Source organism: Arvicola amphibius, chromosome 7 (genome assembly GCF_903992535.2).
Source record: "Arvicola amphibius chromosome 7, mArvAmp1.2, whole genome shotgun sequence".
Taxonomy (NCBI): Eukaryota; Metazoa; Chordata; class Mammalia; order Rodentia; family Cricetidae; genus Arvicola; species Arvicola amphibius.
In genome coordinates this window covers 121,702,540-121,720,919 of record NC_052053.1, presented here as the reverse complement: position 1 = coordinate 121,720,919, position 18,380 = coordinate 121,702,540, and the positions used below count along the sequence as shown (strand labels likewise).

Here is an 18,380-nt window from a genome sequence, read left to right as displayed (position 1 = left end):
TGAGATCAATGGTACTTTAATTTATCATAGATAGGAGGATGAACAGCTTGAAGTCGGGGTATAAACGAAGTGCTAGCATCTCCCTGAGTTGCCACCTTGAGTAAGGAAGATGCTTTCTTCCTTCTACTCCACGTTTGCCACTGCTTTGTCCAGTCTATGCTCTTTGAAAGTTCATAGTTCAAGGGAAGGGATCAGCTGCTGGAATTAAACTAAAATTCTGCTAACATGCGATTTCTTGCTATCCTCATTAGGAGGTGGCTGGCTGGAACTGGAGATGAACATTCAAGGAGAAATGTTGAACACTGCATTGCCTTCTAGGAACAGCACGTGGAAGCCTTTTTGGTTTCAGATGCATAGTAGAATATTCAGGAATGTCCAGGAAGCTTTAAACGTTGCTGTCCCGGCCATGCTGCAGATCAGCTGTCTCAGAACATGGTTGTTACCATGGCTGTTACCATGGCATACATTTTCACAGAGATGCGTGATTTCAGTGCACAGCCAGCGCTAATGGCCTTTGAATTGTTCTGAGAAGAGAGTTTCTGTCTTTTTGTGCTTCCTTCCGTCTCCCAACAGCAGAGTTGTGGATTTCAGGTCATGGTTTCAAGGAGAAATGACCCCCAGATAACTCATTTGAACTTTTCAGTTTTGTAGGTGATCTGTTATGCTGGCTTATCCTCTGTCAACTTGACGTGAACCAGAGTCATCGGAAGGGGGAACCACAATGGAGAAAGTGCCTCCATAAGACCCAGATGTAGGGCATTTTCTTGATTAGTGATTAATGTGGGAGGGACCTTCCCATTGTGGGTGGTGCCATCCCTGAGCTGGTGGTCCCGGGTGCTATAAGAAAGCAGGCTGAGGCAAGCCATGAGGAATGAGCCAGTAAGCCCTCCATGGCCTCTGCATCAGCTCCTGCCTCCAGGTTCCTGCCCTGTAGAAATTCCTGTTCTGACTTCCTTCAGTGATGGACATCAATGTGGAAGTGTAAGCCAAAAAGCTGAGACAAAGCTGGTACCAGGAGTGGGGTGCTGCTGTGGCAGACATGACCGTGCTGTATTGGGGAGGACTGTGGAAGGACTTTGGAACTTTAGGCTGGAAAAGCCATTGAGTGTTGAGAGCTCAGTAGACTGTGGTAACTTGGAAGATAAGAATGCAGACAATGGAAGCCTGGCTTGTGAAGTTGCAGAGGGAAGCAAAGACTACTTGGGCATTTGAGTTAAGAATCCGTTGTGTCTGGGTCAGCTGGAGCTGAAGTGTCAGCCACAATTAACAAGAGCCTGGTTCCACTGAAGTGAAATTCTGAGTTAGTTGGACAACTGATGCTGGTTAACTAGAGCTGAGAAATCAGTGGTGATTCAGAAATCAGCATCACTGAGATGAAGTCTTCTGGGAAGTGTTTCCTCCGAGTCGGCTCGCAGAAGCCATGTTCTGGAGGCAGCCAAGGTGTACCTCCTGCTCGTAACTGAACTTCGTGCTGTAAGCATCACCCAGGTGCTATTGGTTCTGAAGGCATGAAGGGGTCATGAAGAGCAGCTGAGCTTGGCACTGTGTGTCAGGGCTGAAGACCCTGAAGAGAAGCTAGGAGAGGCTTTTGGTGAAAGTGTGAGCAGTCGCAGGAGAAGACCCAAGCCATTTGGAGATGCCAGTACCATGGCTACCAAGAAGAGTAGTAGGCGTGGAGTGGGGTTGGATGATTTTAGAAGTCAATCTGTGTGTGCTGCAGAGGGCGGAGCCGGAGAAGGAGCCCAAGCCCTTTAGGGGAGCCTAAAAGAGGGTGACTGAAGCCCAGATAATTGAATGTTGAGTTATTTATATTAGAGTTTTGTTTTGCTTTGTTCAGATTGTAACTGTGCTCTGGTTCTTCCCTCTTGAAGTAAGAAAGTATTACTTGTTTTTGATTTTACTTGAGTTCGCAGTTGAGATACAGAATTTTTAAAGAGACTAGGTTTTTGAAGTGACTTAGGGTTTGTTTGTTTTGTTTTGCTTTTTTTGGGGAGAGGGAGACAGGGTTTCTCTATAGCTTTGTAGCCTGTCCTGTAGGCTCTAAACTAACTCTTGTAGACCAGGCTGTCCTCAAGCTCACAGAGATCCTCCTGCCTCTACCTTCCGAGTGCTGGGATTAAAGGTGTGTGCCACCACCGCCCAGTGTACTTAAGGTTTTTTAAAAGAGACTAAGTTTTGCAGTGTTTGGATTGTAAAGATGGTGGGACTTGAAATTTTATAAAATGTTTTCTATTCTGATTTGATGTTAATGTGTGATTTGGGATGAACAAGAAAGGAAAAGTTATGACTTTTAACAGTGATATGTTTGTGTGTCAAACTGACAAGGGTCACTTGTCCTGGCTGGTTTTGTCATTTTGACACAATCTAGAGTCATCTGAAAGGAAGGAACCTCGATTAAGAAAATGCCTCCAGTGCATGGAGCTAGAAAATATTATATTGAGTGAGGTAACCCAGACCCAGAAAGACAATTATCACATGTACTCACTCATAGGTGGTTTTTTAAACATAAAGCAAATAAAAACCAGCCTACAAACCACAATCCCAGAGAACCTAGACAACAATGAGGACCCTAAGAGAGACATACCTGGATCTATATGGGAAGTAGAACAAGACAAGATCTCCTGCATACATTGGGAGCATGGGGACCTTGGGAGAGGGTTGAAGGGGAGGGAAGAGGCAGGGAGGGGAGCAGAGAAAATGTAGAACTCAATAAAAATAAAATTATACTCTTGAAAAAAAAGAAAGAAAATGCCTCCATAAGATCCAGCTGTAGGGCATTTTCTTAATTAGTGATTGATGGGAGAGGACCCTTCCCATAGTGGGTGGGGCCATCCCGGGGCTGGTTGTCCTGGGTTCTATAAGAAAGCAGGCTGAGCAAGCCATGTAGAGCAAGCCAGTGAGCAGCACTCCTCCACGGCCTCTGCATCAGCTCCTGCCTCTAGGTTTCTGCCCTGTTTGGGTTCCTGTCCTGACGTCCTTCAGTGATGGACAATGATGTGGCAGTGTAAGCCATATAAACCCTTTCCTCCCCAACTTGCTTTTGGTCATAGTGTTTCATGGCAGTGGCAGTAACCCTAACCAGGACACCTCATAAAGTCAAGAGAGATGAGAGTGGAGAAGGGTGTACACACGCAGAATTAGCCATTTTGGTCAGAATATACAACTATATATTATCTTCTTAATTTTTTAAAGAGAGAAGAAGAAAGCTTGTTCGCTCTTATTGATTGAAGTGGAAATCATCCATGGGGCCAGACAGGAGGCAGCTCACCTGTGCCATACGGTTACATATAAATGGCTCCTTTGGAAGCTGTGAAGCTGTGTTATCTGCCACCCACACAGTCTGCTGGAGCCACTTTGTTAGAGGGAAATGGTCCGAACGAAGAGCACTTTGCCCCCAAAGCACAGATGGGCACTTTCCTGCCCTCTAAAATGGATGACCTATCATGATCATCACCTCTGGGAGGCCATGAAGACTAAAGTGTCCCAGGGGACTGTTGGGCTTGATAGAACAGTCATACAAATATCTATAAAGGCCAAATGTGGTGTAAAATTTCTAAAAAGCCCTCTGTCTTAGTGTGAGTGTACAGGTACGTACAGAGTAACCAGGACAGGAGCGAGGTGTGAGCTGCTGAAAGAGACAATGGCTGGACTTGGTGTTGAAAGGAGAAAGGAGAGAAAAAGACCCATTACACACAAAGCCTGTCACACCGTTGACAACCTGGGGTGAGCAGGGAATTGGAGGCAACTGGCTTTTGTCACCCTCATCTGTCTCTTCTTGATAGGCCTGAGTGAGTTTTCTTTGTGTACATGTTGATGGGAGGAGGAGGAACAGATTTGAAAGTCCCCATCTGTTCATGGCTGTTATCAGAAAGCATTTTGCTGTAAGCTGCCTCTGTTGATCATTATTATTTGAATAAGTCATGTTTGCCAAATACATCATTTAGTGGAAAAGGAACGCGTAAACGACAACATGAAAAGTGGTGTGTTCCTCTCCTGAGGAAGAGGAAATGGACCTGTGTCCCCTGGAGTCTTAGTTCACGAGGAGAAAGCGGGGCTTCTTACATTTCCCCTTTTGATTCAGAAACTGACTTTCTGTCAAAGCCCATGCAGTGACCATCAATAATAGTGTTGTCAATGCACTCGGCACAAACCTTCACCCCTGCAAAGGAAATTGATGCTGCACCTGCTGAAGGCATCCGTCTCTGAGATGATGAGAGCCAGGCATTAGTGACTGGATCAAAAGAGAGCTTGCCACTGTGCCCAGCTCTCCAAACACCACCAGTGAAGACGGTTCTCTTTCTGTACGTGTGTCCTTCTTCTCCTCCAAACACTCAAGAGTACACTGTTGTTTTTAAAAACATTTTAACTACAGACGTACCTTTCTCACCTTCCGACTTCCTTCCCACATAAAGTAGAGATGTACAGACATGGCCTCTGCAGTGTCTTCAACATCTGGACCCCTGCTGGCCTGGGGCTCCTTCCCCTTCTCCCTTGCAGTAACTGCTCACAAACCAAGCCAGGCCCCTTCAGAAATCCATGCCTTAGAGCATCCTCTCTCACTGTGGAAGCATCGGGCTCCTCATGCTACGCAACCTCTAGATGGCAGCTTGAAGTGCCCACTCGCGAACCCATCTTGCAGGCCCAGCTGGTGAGTCTTTCTGTGGGTTTTCCCCATAATCTCTTGAGTTATCTGCTGTAGCTCCGTCATGAGCAGAGCGCTCCCTGCTCTCTCTGCAGGGAAGGACCTTTTTTTCCTCTTTGCAGCTGTTTACCTCCCTTGATACAGGGCATGGCTTTGAAATGGGATGGAAGAAAGCAATCAGTGCTAACCAGTTTCCTCTGGTTATTTTCTTGATTGGAAACAAATCAATATCCTCGCACTTGTGATGGCTGAGAGAAGTTTCCTGAGCTGAAGTTAGTTCCCACTCCTGGATATTCGAGTGTTAGGGTTTGTTTCTTTGTTCTAGATAAGCCTCCTGTGCACTTTGCACCTCAGGAGTGTGACTTGGAGGAGAAGTCCTGGCCGTCCAAGTTCTGTTTGCCATTTTAAGTTGTGAATATTTAGAGGTAAATCTTTTTTTTTTTTAATCATTAAAGAAGAGCCTTCTTCAGAAGATAGGAAAATATGACAGGACATTGACGGTTTCCTTTGCTGTGTTTCCTGCAGACCGCTGTAGGGTTTGTATCCACGCATACACAGCTCTTCCAGTGTCGTGGAAAGAACAGCTCATTAAACATCCTTGTGGATTCCCAGATTTCCTGCATCCTCTACCCATACGTGAATTCTGATAGTTGATCCCTGAATATGTAAATCCATTGCATTGTGGTCTTTTACAGTACAGTAGATGAGTCAAAATACATTTACTCTCTGCTCAGATGAATGCGGAAGACATTATTCTTTGTGTGCTATGCATTTCCTTCTCTTTTTTCTCCTCTTTGCTTTCTGGCAATCTATGGGTATCTCTTCCCGTTAGGTATAAGTATGAAGAGTCTAGAGCTTCACTAAATAGTCTCAATTATTCCATTTTCATAAAATTACATTGTAGATTTTTTTATATGTTTGGAAAAAGTGGTTAATTTTCTTCTCAAAGCTGGTAGGCATCTGTTTTGTCTTGTTTCCTGAGGTTTTCAAAAGCCTTGGGCTTAGCTTCTCTTACAGTGCTAGGGCAGCTATATATTTTTGCCTTTCACAAGACCATAAATAAGAATAAATATTTTATAGCTTATTTAATGTGGTGTTTCTAAAATTCAACACATCTTTTAAAATGCAAGCCTGTGAATATGTTGCAGGTTTCTAGGAGAAATTTATGAAAGCTTAGAGCACAAAAATTTATAAATTCATGCACTTACTGTGTGTTTATATAATAGAGTTTTATGGTTTCTGCTTTAATGGTGGTATGTTTATCCTTCATCAGACCAAAATTCTTTTATTTGATGTGACATTTTATTAACATTTTTATAGAATAGTCAAAGATGGCCCGCAAAGAATCCTATTTCAAAGAGGCATTTTAAAGATGTTTATTTTTTTCTTTATATGATGACAACGACAAGACATTACAGAATGGATTGTACTGTAACCAAGGGTTCCTTTCCCTCCTGCCAGTTCCCGAATAACCACTCTGAGGTTTACTATTCATTATAAACTCTTTGGCCGATGGCTCAAGCTTCTTACTGGCTAGCTCTACATATAAATTAACCCGTTTCTAATGATCTGTGTATTGCCACGCGCCCTGCGGCTTACCGGCCATGCTCTGGCATCTTACCGGTGGCTGCTGGTGTCTCCCAGATTCTGCCTTCTTTTTTTCCCTTTGTCTTGGCTTGGATTTCCTGCCTGGCTCTATTCTGACTGGCTATTGGCCAAAATCAGCTTCTTCATTAACCAGCGGTACTAAAGCTTATTCACAGCATATAGAGAGAGATCCACCTCATTGTATGTTTACAGAGACATCCCTCACACTGCACTCTGAGCCAGTAGTCACACCGCTGGGGCTGCAGCTCCATCAGAAGGCCTCCCTGACTCTGTCCTCTCTGCTCATAGTCTTCTCTGCCTGTGACTTAGGACCAGGGTGATAGTCTTGATTGTGTGAATCTTCATTAGCGTTTTCCTACACCGTTTTCTAATCTTCTCACACCACACTTGAAGCTCTTTAGAGTCACGTAAGCACCGCTATTTCTTTGCATAAAACTGCAGGTCCTTTTTCTGTCCTTTGAATGAATGAGTTCTCACATCATCATCTTCTCATCTCCCTGTCTCCTCTTCCCACAGATGACATTGGCATACCAGGGAGACCATGACTTCTAAGTCACATTTCAGAGAATAATAACATAGATTCATAAGCAGTATTAAATTAGCATGATCATTCGCAGAAATGTAGGAGCTAGAATTTGGCCAGAGGAAACGGAATTTTGGTGGTATGAATTCAGAGCAAAATTTGACATTTAAAAATAATGTAGTGTTGCTATTTTAATTCCGTTTCATCACAGGCAACATTTTTCATTGGCTCTGAGCTCGCTGAGTCAGGTGGACTGGCTGGCCAGTGATCCCCAGGAATCCCCAGCAATGCACCTGTACAGCCTCCTCAGCACTGGGACTGTGAGCATGTGCCACTATCCCTGGCATTTGTATGTAAGGGCTGGGGATCGTACTCAGATCCTCGTGCTTGTAAAGCAGACCTTTAACTGAGCCATTTCTCCAGCTTATTTTTATCTTCCTTTTATCTTCTTTTCCTTCCTTTCCACTGTCATACTTGCCCCCCACACCACCGGATGGATACTGGGGATTGAACTTGGAGTTTGTGTTTGCCAGGCAATGGCTACGTAACTGAGGCTTCCAGTCCAAAGCGTCTTTAATTTCTGGCTCTTTAATAAAGTATTTTCGGTGCCTCGTTACTAAGAACTCATATTGGGAAAACCACAAATGAGGAAGGTGATAGTGTGAATTTTTTCTCACCCGGCTGATAATCTGGTGATGAAAACCTCTTTTGACCCGGGAAGGGCTTCGTATCTGCCAACAGAGCAGACTTGGCAAACGCTGTAACAGACCAGTCCCCGACCTCCGCCCTGGCTTTGCACAGATCTGAAACCACAGTAGCTGTTAGTTGGCTGGCCTCTGTGTGAGAAAATGTGGTATTCTGTTGTTTCATCCATTTCGATAGAATCGAAGCCGGTAAGTAGAAAGCACAAGCTTCCTAATTCCTAGGAATCCATTGCAGGAGTTGAATGATTTATTACCCTCCCAGGAAGGGACCCTGCTTTCGGAGCTGCAGCTTCCACTTTCTGTTTCCTCCCTTTGTGCGCCTTTCTCTCGGGCCTGTTCCTGCAGAGCGAGCACAGACAAGGACGCTTTCTTGGCATGCACAGGTCTGTTTGTGGGCGTGGGGACTGGCATCTAGGAAACTTTCCAAGGTGCACAGTCATGCACAGCATGGAAACCACGAGCGTAAGCCACGCCCTTGGTCCCTGCACAGCAGCTTCTCTGTTAAAGCTGCTATTGATGAAATATCTTCCGGCCGTCCTAAGATGAAGGCCAATTATTTTCTGTTGTTCACGATGTTCATGTTGGTTTTTTTTACATATTTTTATGATTATAAAGTAACACATGAAACATCTTTGTCGACCTCACCATCCCATCCAATAGGCAGCCTCTGGCCACATGTGATTGTTTGAATTTAATTAAAGTGAACTCAAACTAACCACAAACTCAGTTTCTTAGTCACACTACTCACATTTAAGTGTAGTGAGTGTGAGCCTGGACTGGAAACACAGAGAACCATTTCTGTACATGCAGAGTAGTCTCATTGTGTAGAACTGGCTAATATCTTAGCTCCTCTTGCCGTACCTTTGCTCCTAGACAAGGATAAGTCATGGCCTAGTTCTACGCTGTCATCTAGGGTCTTCGTTCTTACATGCTTCATTGTATTCCACTGCTTGAATAATCCTTATTTTGCTAATCTACTGATGGATATATATATATGTATATACATAAAATATGTGTGTAACTTTCCCTGTTATGCAAAGAATTGTGATTATCTTGCATATTTGTCTTTGCATACTTTTCTAAATGTTTAAAATTAGAATTGGTATATATTAGCATATTTTGGTATATATTACCAAGCTACCTTTAGCCACTATATCAAATGACAGCACATTCCTTTGGCTTGCTGTAAGTCATGGGACTTTTCAATTTAAAATAGTAACTAGAGTGAGTGCTTAACCATGTTCCTTACTAGGTTATAATGAGCTACAAGTAATATAAACATATTAATATTTTAAAAATGAAAATCAAGGTCTGCTGCCGTATATGGTCTGATAGCCATGAGGGTAGAAGTCTGAAACCATGACTATCCTGTTATCTGGTTGAACACAAAAGAATGACTGTGGGGATTGGGTAGAAAAATGGCCTTTGAGACTCCCTATGGAGACCATGGCTTCAGAGTCATCGTTGTGATTGTAGGTACAGGCATGCTACTATAAAGGGAGACTTTCTCAGGGACACCAAAAGAAGGGGTGGCTTTGGTTTGGGCATTACAGTGGGAGAAAATGGGGTGGCAAATCATCCAATTATCCTGTTCTTTCTACAAACAAGAAAGGGGGAGCCTAAAGAATTGAGATGAATTACCAGGTAGGTCTCATTAGCAGCACGTGGTGAAATCTAAAGCCCTAGCCCTTCTTATTCTGCACCCAGGGTCTCCTTTCCATCCACCCCACAGTTCTGAAGGATGCGGCCAGACGGTCTTGTCATCTTGACCATAAAAGTGAAGTCTGTGTTTGATAACTGACATTTGTTTGGTTTATTCTTGGAATAAAGACTTAGAAAGTCTCACCCGGCACTTGAAAGTCAGGCTACAAAATTCCTGCCGGTCACTTGAAATTGCTGCGGCAATCCTAGAATTTTTTTTTTTTTTTGTACTAACTCTCTAGGGCAAAAACCAAATCTAATCTCCTCCTTACAAATGGCGAGTCATGCAGCGTTCCTCGGGAGCGGATTATTTGGCGATGCCCTCGGATGCTCAGCTCATCTCTGAATTTTAGTTTTTACTTTAAAAATGGGAACCTATGAGAACAGGCAGCCTCAAGTTATGGGGAAACCGTGATGGTGGCCTGGAAAACCTGCCAGATGGCCAGGCCCTCCCAGCTCTGTCTGAATGGCCCTCCGAGTCCTTTCCTGAGTGACTGTGACTACCAGCCTCCTTCAGGATCGAGTTTTTTCACCGGAGATGTCTTGTTTTAATAACTGTTTCTGTTTGGTCTTTGAAAATTTCATACATGGGCACAATGTAGTTGCTCATATCCGTTCCCTGCTCCCCACTCTGTAATGCCAGCCATTATATCCATTCTGACTCCTCACCCCAACCCAAATTGTGTCCTCTTTTTTTTCTTTTTAAAAAACCCATGTGGTCTAATTTGTGCTGCTCAAACACACATGGATGTGGGGCCTTCCACTGACATGTGACTGATCTACCAGGGGCCACACCACTAAAGAAAACTGAGCCTCTTTACCACAGAAGCCGTCATCTGTCAGTAGTGCCTCAGCTAGTGGTAGGCACCACTCCCTACACAGGTCCAGGGGTTGACCTAACTGGAGGGGCGAGGGATGAAGAAATAACAAACACAGAAGGACACACGGACACAGAAAGGCTGGGATGGGGATGTCTGTGCTCTTTGATGGAGAAGCCGCAGCACCCAGAAGCTCAGTGTGCTGATTCATATAAGGGAGGCAAGGGTTATTATGCATGGCTGAGCAGGGAGGTGGGGTCTGTGGTGCATGGATGAGCAAGGAGACAGGTTTAGCTGATCGTGGAAGCAGCAGTCTCTGTAGTGGTGCAGGAGAATTGTCTGTAACCTGTCAATCATGTTTTAAATAAAATGCTGATTGGCCAGGCAGAAAGTATAGGCCGGAAAACTAGACAGGAAGTAGAAATGATGTAATGAGAACAGGAGAATTCTGGGAAGAAGTTGATTCCTCCCACTCCTGCCCAGACCACCGAAGCAGCGGGATGTGATCTGCTCCACTGAATAAAGGTACTGAGTCACATGGCTAAAATAGATCAAAAGAATGGGTTAATCAAGATGTGAGAGTTAGCCAGTGAGAGGCTAAAGCCAATGGGCCAATCAGCTTTATAGCTTATAGAGATCTCTGTGTTATTTCTTTGGGGCTTGCCGGCTATGGGGTACCGGGCAGGACAGAAACCCAAACAAGCAGGCCCAGACTGTTCATGTTACACTGTAGCAGAGCAGCCTTCAGGCCATAAGCATGGGGGTGGGGAGAGCTTCAGGTGGGCATTTTCTGTATATATGATCGACGTCCACATTCGGACCAGAGGAAGGTTTTGCTATCCCTCTGAGCCTTGCTCAGGGAAGGCTTTGCCCCTTACATACGTCCTTTGGGGTCCTTGTAGTGATTACGCCCATGTCAACAACACACATTCACCCTTGACCCCACTTGTTCCCTACAGATGGGGCATTATGAGCCCCTTCCTGCTCTGTCGGAGCGTCCGGCTGGCTTGACCTTATACGGACCTTGTGTAGGCAGCCACAGCGACTGTGACTTCACGAGTGCAGCGGTCTTATGTTCAGAAGATGTAGATTCCCTCCAGTCTTCCTCTGCCTCCATCTCTCACATCCTTCCCACTCTACTTCCTCCGTGGTCCTTTAGCTTTGAGGGAAGTGGGGGTGCCATCTAGATGTCCTATATAGGACCAAGCCTGACGGAGACATTGGTTCTCTGCACTTTTGACCAGTTGTGAACATTTCTTAAAGGTCCAGTAGCTACTAGAAACCAATCTCTCCAAAATTAGACATCCATTTGTTTAACAGCTGGGTCTCCTAGGAAGGAGCAGTGCTCTTAACTTTAGAATTGTCCAGTGAATCGTGTGCTGAGAAGCAAAAGTGGGACCTGATTTTCTACAGGAAACCATGGGCTTGTGAGCTTTCTGGGTGGAGAACAGCTTCTTTTATGGCAGCACGTGGCTCCTGAAGCGCAAGGCTTTATTTGCACGGCAGTTCTTGGCCATGCCCTTGCTGATCTTTTAACCCATAAGCAATAGAAATAATGAAGGAACAGACTAGTGGTCTGCTCCACTGGACCAAAGTGGAAATATGTCACAGCAGAAATTTGATTTTTATATGATATGAAAAGATGAAAATAGCACATTTTGGGGGCATTTAATTTAGTAACTTGCTCTTTATTTCAGATTTATCTTTTTCTATACGATTTTAAAAACATAATTAGAGTTGGTATGATGGCTCTGTGAGCAAAGGCAGTGACTGCCAAGCCTGACTGTCTTTATTCATGACACCCACAGGGTTTCCTATGCTTTTCACACAGATGCTGTCACATGTGTGTGTTTGCACATACACATGCAGTTTTAAAAGCTCACATAATTACAAAATTGGAATGGCGAGTTATTTTCCCAGTATCAGTGCTTCTTTCCCATTAAATTGTTTTCCCCTGTTTATGCAAAAGCAGAGTGCTTCCTGGGACATTCAGCCACTAGACAGTTTGAGGACAGGGTCCCCTGAAATACTACCCAATAGCCGTCAATCATGACTTGTTCCAAAACCCTAAATCACCTCCTTAAAAGTTAATTTGAAAACTAGTTCACATGCTCTCTCCATCATTTTTCTTGTCCTTAAGCAAAACTGGGTCACCTCACAATTTGTTCTTCCTGCATGCTGTTGACATGGGAGGGGAGTACATAAGACCTGGTCGTCTTTGCCCCGTTATCGCCCTTTGATCTGTTCGGATCTATCCCTTCTGCCCAATCTTCAAATTGCATAACACTTGCAACCTGTTCCACAGTCACTTTTAAGTGAGTTGTTATTTGCATTATTATTTATTATCATACATTGTAAACACAAACGACTTTCCTGACAGTCCATTCTCTCAGAGGGAATGGGCTGGTGCAGAAGGCCACCAGACGTAGAGCGCTGTGTTGTGTTGAGCGGCAGAAGGAGGGTTTCGTTTTTGTTGTTGTTTTTACGTTTACTTAGGGTTTTTTTTTTTTTTCAGAGGCAAAGGTTCTTGTTTTGTTTGTTTCATTGTTCCTGGTTTTTGTTTTAAATGATAGATACATGCCAAGACAGGCAAATCTATATACATTTGAGAATGGTAAAGTCGATTAAGATTTGTTAAGTGCACGCCTGTGTTTAGTACGGGGTGTTGGTATCAGTAGGACCCCGGCAATCTGTCTGAATATGATTGTGGTGTCTTATATGAAAAGATCACATTTGGTACAGTTTAATTTTAATTCTGATTGGCCCTATGGTGCTTTTAATTTTGTTGGTGCTATCATATTTATATGGCAAATCTTTCAAAAGAAAGGAATAAGTAAAACTATTGTCTTTATGCCACAGAGAAATGCAGTTCAACTTATAAGTCCAAAAACAAAATAGAAATTATACAGTAGAGGACCCTGGAACAAACACATGCCACTATCATCATCTGGTTTCCAATGAAGGCGACACAAACCTGTGCTGGAGAAGAGACAGTCTCCGTCAGAAGTGATGCTGGGGACCCTGGAAAACAAACTCGCTCCTCGCTTCACTGGGAAAAATCAGCACCAAATGAGCCAAAGTCCTTAACAAGTGTGAGACATTAGGAAACACACTCTAGGCTACAGAGTAAGCAAGGTCTTTCAGATCGCTCAGATATGAGGACAAACGGACAAGCAGGACTGCATCAAATTAGAAAGCTCCGGCCAGTGAAGGAACAGTGGAGGAAAGGTCCAGGCTCCCGGAAGACTATTCATTTGATGAGATCAACAGAATGCCTCACTGGGTATGACATCATGAGCTCTAACACCCTCGGGAACTTTGAGCCCCAAATTAAATGCTCGCTTTTACAAGTTGCCTTGGACATGGTGTCTTTTCATGGCAGAAAAGTAAGACATATCTGTATGAAGGTGCCCAGTCAGACCCATGTCAGCTAAAATACTAATTAAAAACATTTTGTTCAATGGCTGGACCAAAATACCTGTATCAAATTAGGTGCTTTGATTTTTCTGTGGGTGGAAAACAGGACTGGTCTTGACCAGAGCTGGAGAATTGGATCATGTCCATGGACTTCCAAAGTAACTCTTAATGGACTTGGGAATTCTTTAATGCTAATAATTATAAACATTTAAATCAAATAATTATCTTACTGAGAGGGGAATAACATGCACTAATAATAATTGAATATAAAAATAATGAATGATCTCCAATTTGAGAAACTCAAATAAATAATAGCTTTCAAACTGCTTTGAGCAGTTTCACATGCCTAATGGAAACTATTTATCCTGAGTACAGCGTCACAGGTTGGCTTTCTCTCACTGGTTTCTGGACCTATGTCATCGCTGAAGTCATGGACACAGGGAACTCTGAGCAGCGTTAAAGTTTCATGGCTTAAATGGAAAAATAGAAGAGTTTTTGAATAAATTCAGTTTACCCCCCCAGGCACAGTCTTTTAAACAAAAAAGTTGACCATAGTGGGACAGCTCACCAAGGAAGTTTCTCTGTGGATACCAGATAAGAGAACCCCGGAATTAGTGTATTTAATAGAAAATTATTATCTACGGAGTGTGGTTTGGAAAATGTTATCTCAAAGGGGTGGGCTTCAGTATGGCTTGGGGATAGGAGGGCTTGGAGCTCCTCTTGTAATGCCATGTTTAGCAGCATCTGGTTAGGCCATGGGGATTCTGAGTCTGCCAGAGCTGTGCTTGGCGAGCTCCACTGTGGAGCAGGGGGAGCTCACATTGAGCTTCTTTGAGGGGTTGGAAGTTCTTCATCCAATAGATCTGATGGAAGCATTTCCTCCCAGTGCAGTCTGCAGTGCCCTGGAATAGGTCTTAACATATCAAATCTGATAGGAGCACCCCTTCCCACAGTGCAGTCTGTAATACCCCGGAATAGATAGAGATGAGAACACCTTCAAGCCTCCTGTGATTGTGGGGCCAGCTTCAGGCTTCCACACATGTGGGAGGGGGAGTAGAACCACACTGATGAATGTCTGTGTGGCGAACACCCTGGACTTGCTTTTTTTAGGCTTCAGGGTTAACGGATACCTGCTGAAGCCACACAGAGAGGGTCTGGTCTCTGGATCCCATGCCTTTTATGTGTGGTAAACATGACATTTCCAGAGTGTTTCTGTCTACATTTGTATCTCTGTTTAGAGGACATGAGATCTAATGATCTAACAGGGACTTGATTGGCATTATGCCAAAGAGAAAAAAAGTATCCATCTTCATTTGCTGCCTGAGATCTCTTGAGATCGCCTCTCCCTAAGTGGGCGAGTCTGAACTCCCATCGTGGCAACTTAGTTGCTTGCTTTGCCATTGAGAGGTTCAGTCAGTTTTGCTACAGTTATTTTCCAGAGACTAAAAGTTCTGCTTCACTTCCCCTGCCTGGTTGAGAGTACATTGTTGTCAATGAAAATCACTGGAAAATAAGTATAAATATGTCCAGTTGACTTATTCAGGATGACGTTTTAAAAGCTCCTAAAGCAATATTAGTGTTCAGAAATGTTCCTCCTCTGCCTGACCCGTTCCTGGTGGTGCCTGGGATCAATCCCAGTATTTGCATGCTTTAGGGGAGTCCTCTACCACTGGACTGTATTCACATTAGGAGTCTTAAGGCTGCTTTCCTTCCCTCCTGCTCTCCTTCCTTCCCTTCCTCATCATCCTCCTCTCCTTTCCCCCAGCCCCCAAAAAGCAAAGAACTAGGAGTCAGGGCTGGTGGCCCATGTCTTTAATTCCAGTGCTCAGGAGGCAGGAGCAGGTGAATTTCTTTAAGTTCAGGACCAGCGTGGTTTGCATAGCAAGCAAGTGCCAGGCCAGACAATGCTACACAGCAAGATGATATCAGATAGATAGACAGATAGACAGACAGATAGAAAGATAGATGGATAGATAGACTGACAGATAGGTAGACAGACAGACAGACAGATAGATAGACAGAAAATCAAATACAAGTAAGTAAAGTTGAGAAATGGCTCAGTGGTAATGACATGTGCAGACAATAATAATGTAAGTTTGATCCTTGGGTCTCATACATGGGAGGAAGGAAATGACTCCCACAAGTTGTCCTCTAACTTCTATACATACTGTGATACACACATGTGTGCACGCATACACACATAATAAATAAATAAATAAATAAATAAATAAATAAATAAAAGCAGAAACTGAAAGCAGAGGAAAACTTAACTTCAAACAGAGTGCTTCCGGTTAAGATCTGTGTGTATGTTCCTATGGGAGCTCAGAGCTGTAACATTGCCTTGCTGTAAACTTGAAGGAACTTAAACTTCAGTGCATCCGTTTCTTCTTCAGTAAAGCAAGGATAGATCTGACTTTGTAAAACTCATGGACAGGAAAACGGTTACTGCTTCTACAGAAAGCATCAGCGTGTACTGTTTATGCTACACTTGGTGGCTTTATATGTTACTTTTTAAGGAATTTATTTCTATTCCTTTAAATTTTGTGTGTGAGAAAATCAATGCACATGAGCGCGGGTGCCCATAGAGGCCAGAAGCAGCCAATCCCTGGAGCATGGACTCGAATGATGCATGGGGTGATGTTTACAAAGCAGGGCCTTGTATCTTCATGTCTTCACTGAGGTACCAGTATGTTCGGGCTTTGCTTACTAATAGGCTTGCTAATAACTGGAGGCAGAGGAACTCAGATGAAATGAGACTGGCTGAAGAGCCCCTCTGTTATTACCCAGTGATGGATATGTGGAAGTTTGTTGTTCTTTCTTACCCTGTTTTGTATCTTTGAAAATTTCCATAATAAAAAGGTTTTAAAATAACAATTATATAAGATTTCTCAGAAACCTGTAGCATGAATATTATCATCAACATAGCCCAAAAGTAACATTAAAGAGGTGATCATTTTGAACCTCCTCCCCCCCCCCCAAAAAAAAGAGAGAAACCATGCTGGGCACACATCTTTAATCCCAGCACTCAGGAGGCAGAGGCAGGCAGATCTCTGTGACTTCGAGGCCAGCCTGGTCTATAAGAGTGAGTTCCTGCCGGGCGGTGGTGGCGCACGCCTTTAATCCCAGCATTCGGGAGGCAGAGGCAGGCGGATCTCTGTGAGTTCGAGACCAGCCTGGTCTACAAGAGCTAGTTCCAGGACAGGCTCCAAAGCCACAGAGAAACCCTGTCTCGAAAAACCAAAAAAAAAAAAAAAAAAAAAAAAAAAAAAAAAAAAAAAAAAAGGAGTGAGTTCCAGGACAGGCTCCAAAGCTACAGAGAAACCCTGTCTCAAAAAAAAAAAAAAGGTGATCATTTGCCTCAGGGCTTGTAAGTAGGGTGTTGGAATCAAGAGTCTAGCCCATCCTCAGATGCCGTGTGTTATCGCTCTGCTCGCTTGTCTAGTCATGTTATCTTAAGATCAGAGAGGGCCTCTTCCTTGGTTGGCTAGCCCTTCACAGGGCTCTGGTTTCCGGCTGTGAGTCTGGCAGCAGCAACGTTCCTCTCCACCCAGAGCCCCACTCTTCCCCCGCTCACGCTAGGACTCGCGTCTCCTCCCGTCCGTCGCTGCGGGTTAAAATGCCCTGCTTTTTTTTCTTTGCTCCTATCTCCCCCTCTCACCTTCGGTTTTCTTCTTCCCTGTTGCCATTTTCCATGCTCTTCCCCCTCGATCACGAGGTGACTTTTCACTTTTGTGCCGTGTTCAGGACGCCGTTCCCTCTTCCCCTTCTTGTTCTAAGGATGACCGATGTACCTTTCAAAGCACTGAATTCATCAGCGGGAGCTTTCCCTGGGTGTGTGCAGAGCAGGAACCGAGATAGAAACACTCACGATTATGAGTTTTCTCTGTCTGAGAATGGCTGGGAGCAAGATCCTGGCGCCTTGATTGCTAAGGACATCAAGAAGAAATGAAACCAGAGAGCTGGTTTTATGCCCCAAGTATCCCATACGCTATACACATGGTGCAGTTTAAGTCTCATCCCTAGAGGCCTCGCTTTCTATGCAGGGGATGAGGACACTGAAGCCATCAGAGCGGATCCTCAAGGGATGCTGTCCAGGGCAGCGAAGGCTAAATCACCTCTCTCAAGGTGCACAGCATTAGACTGGACGATCCTCATGGGCAGGGACCCTCCCGATCCAGGTTTAAGCCTCTGTATAGCGATGCCATGGTGGTAAGCCGTTGTGGGATGTTAACACTGGTTTAGGCCCAGTGACTAAGGGTCTTTGCTGTCACCCGTCTATAATGCCACCATGACATGAAGCATGAAGCAGTCCTTTCTGCCTTTGGTGTCCTTAGCCGTCTTCCCACTTCCCATCTCTGTCTTTCCCAAGTATCAAATGTGTCCCCGTGTGTCCCCTCCTGTTTTCTCCCTGTCAAGAGCCTACCGTCAACACAACAACCTCGAAAGACCCTCCGGTCCCCGAGTGCCCTGCACTCTAGTTGGGCAAAACCCTTGGCTCTAACAGTCTCACATCACTTCATCGACGTTCATATTTCTAGATATTGCTCTCAGGCCATTGGTTGTAATTGGCTCTTATAAAATAGGAATGGGGAGGGAGGGCTGGAGGCCTGGCTCAGCTGTTCAGAGAAAGTCCTACCCTTGTGGATGACTTGGGTTTGGTTCTCAGCACGCACAACTTGTAACTCTAGCAGGAGAATCCAAAGCCTCTGGGCTCCATGGACAGAGCATACTCATGTACTGACATCCATGTACACGTAAATCAAATAATAAGTCTTTAATAAAAGAGAAGAGGAGGATGGGGACTGGGGAGATGGCTTGTCTCGCAAGCCTTATGACCAAGGTTCCGTTCCTAGAAGCCAAATCAGAGAAACCCAGATGCGGTGGTGTGCATCTGTAATCCCAGCACTCTGTGGCATCATAGGGATGGAGACAGGAAGAATGGACAAGGGTACTTATATGCAGAACAG

The 18,380-nt window shown here is 44.3% G+C and overlaps 1 protein-coding gene across 2 annotated transcripts in view; it reads left to right on the top strand.

Annotated features, from left to right (window-relative positions):
• Akap6 (A-kinase anchoring protein 6) overlaps positions 1-18,380 on the top strand; it is a 410,870-nt gene that overhangs the window by 104,471 nt on the left and 288,019 nt on the right. The window contains exon 1 of one of the 2 annotated variants that reach the window (XM_042055440.1): positions 7,596-7,666. The exons of the other annotated variant lie outside the window; for it this stretch is intronic. Coding sequence (XP_041911374.1) covers positions 7,622-7,666 — 45 coding nt within the window. The 5' untranslated portion in view covers positions 7,596-7,621. Of the gene's footprint in view, positions 1-7,595; positions 7,667-18,380 lie in introns of those variants that run through there. 2 annotated transcript variants of the gene reach the window in all.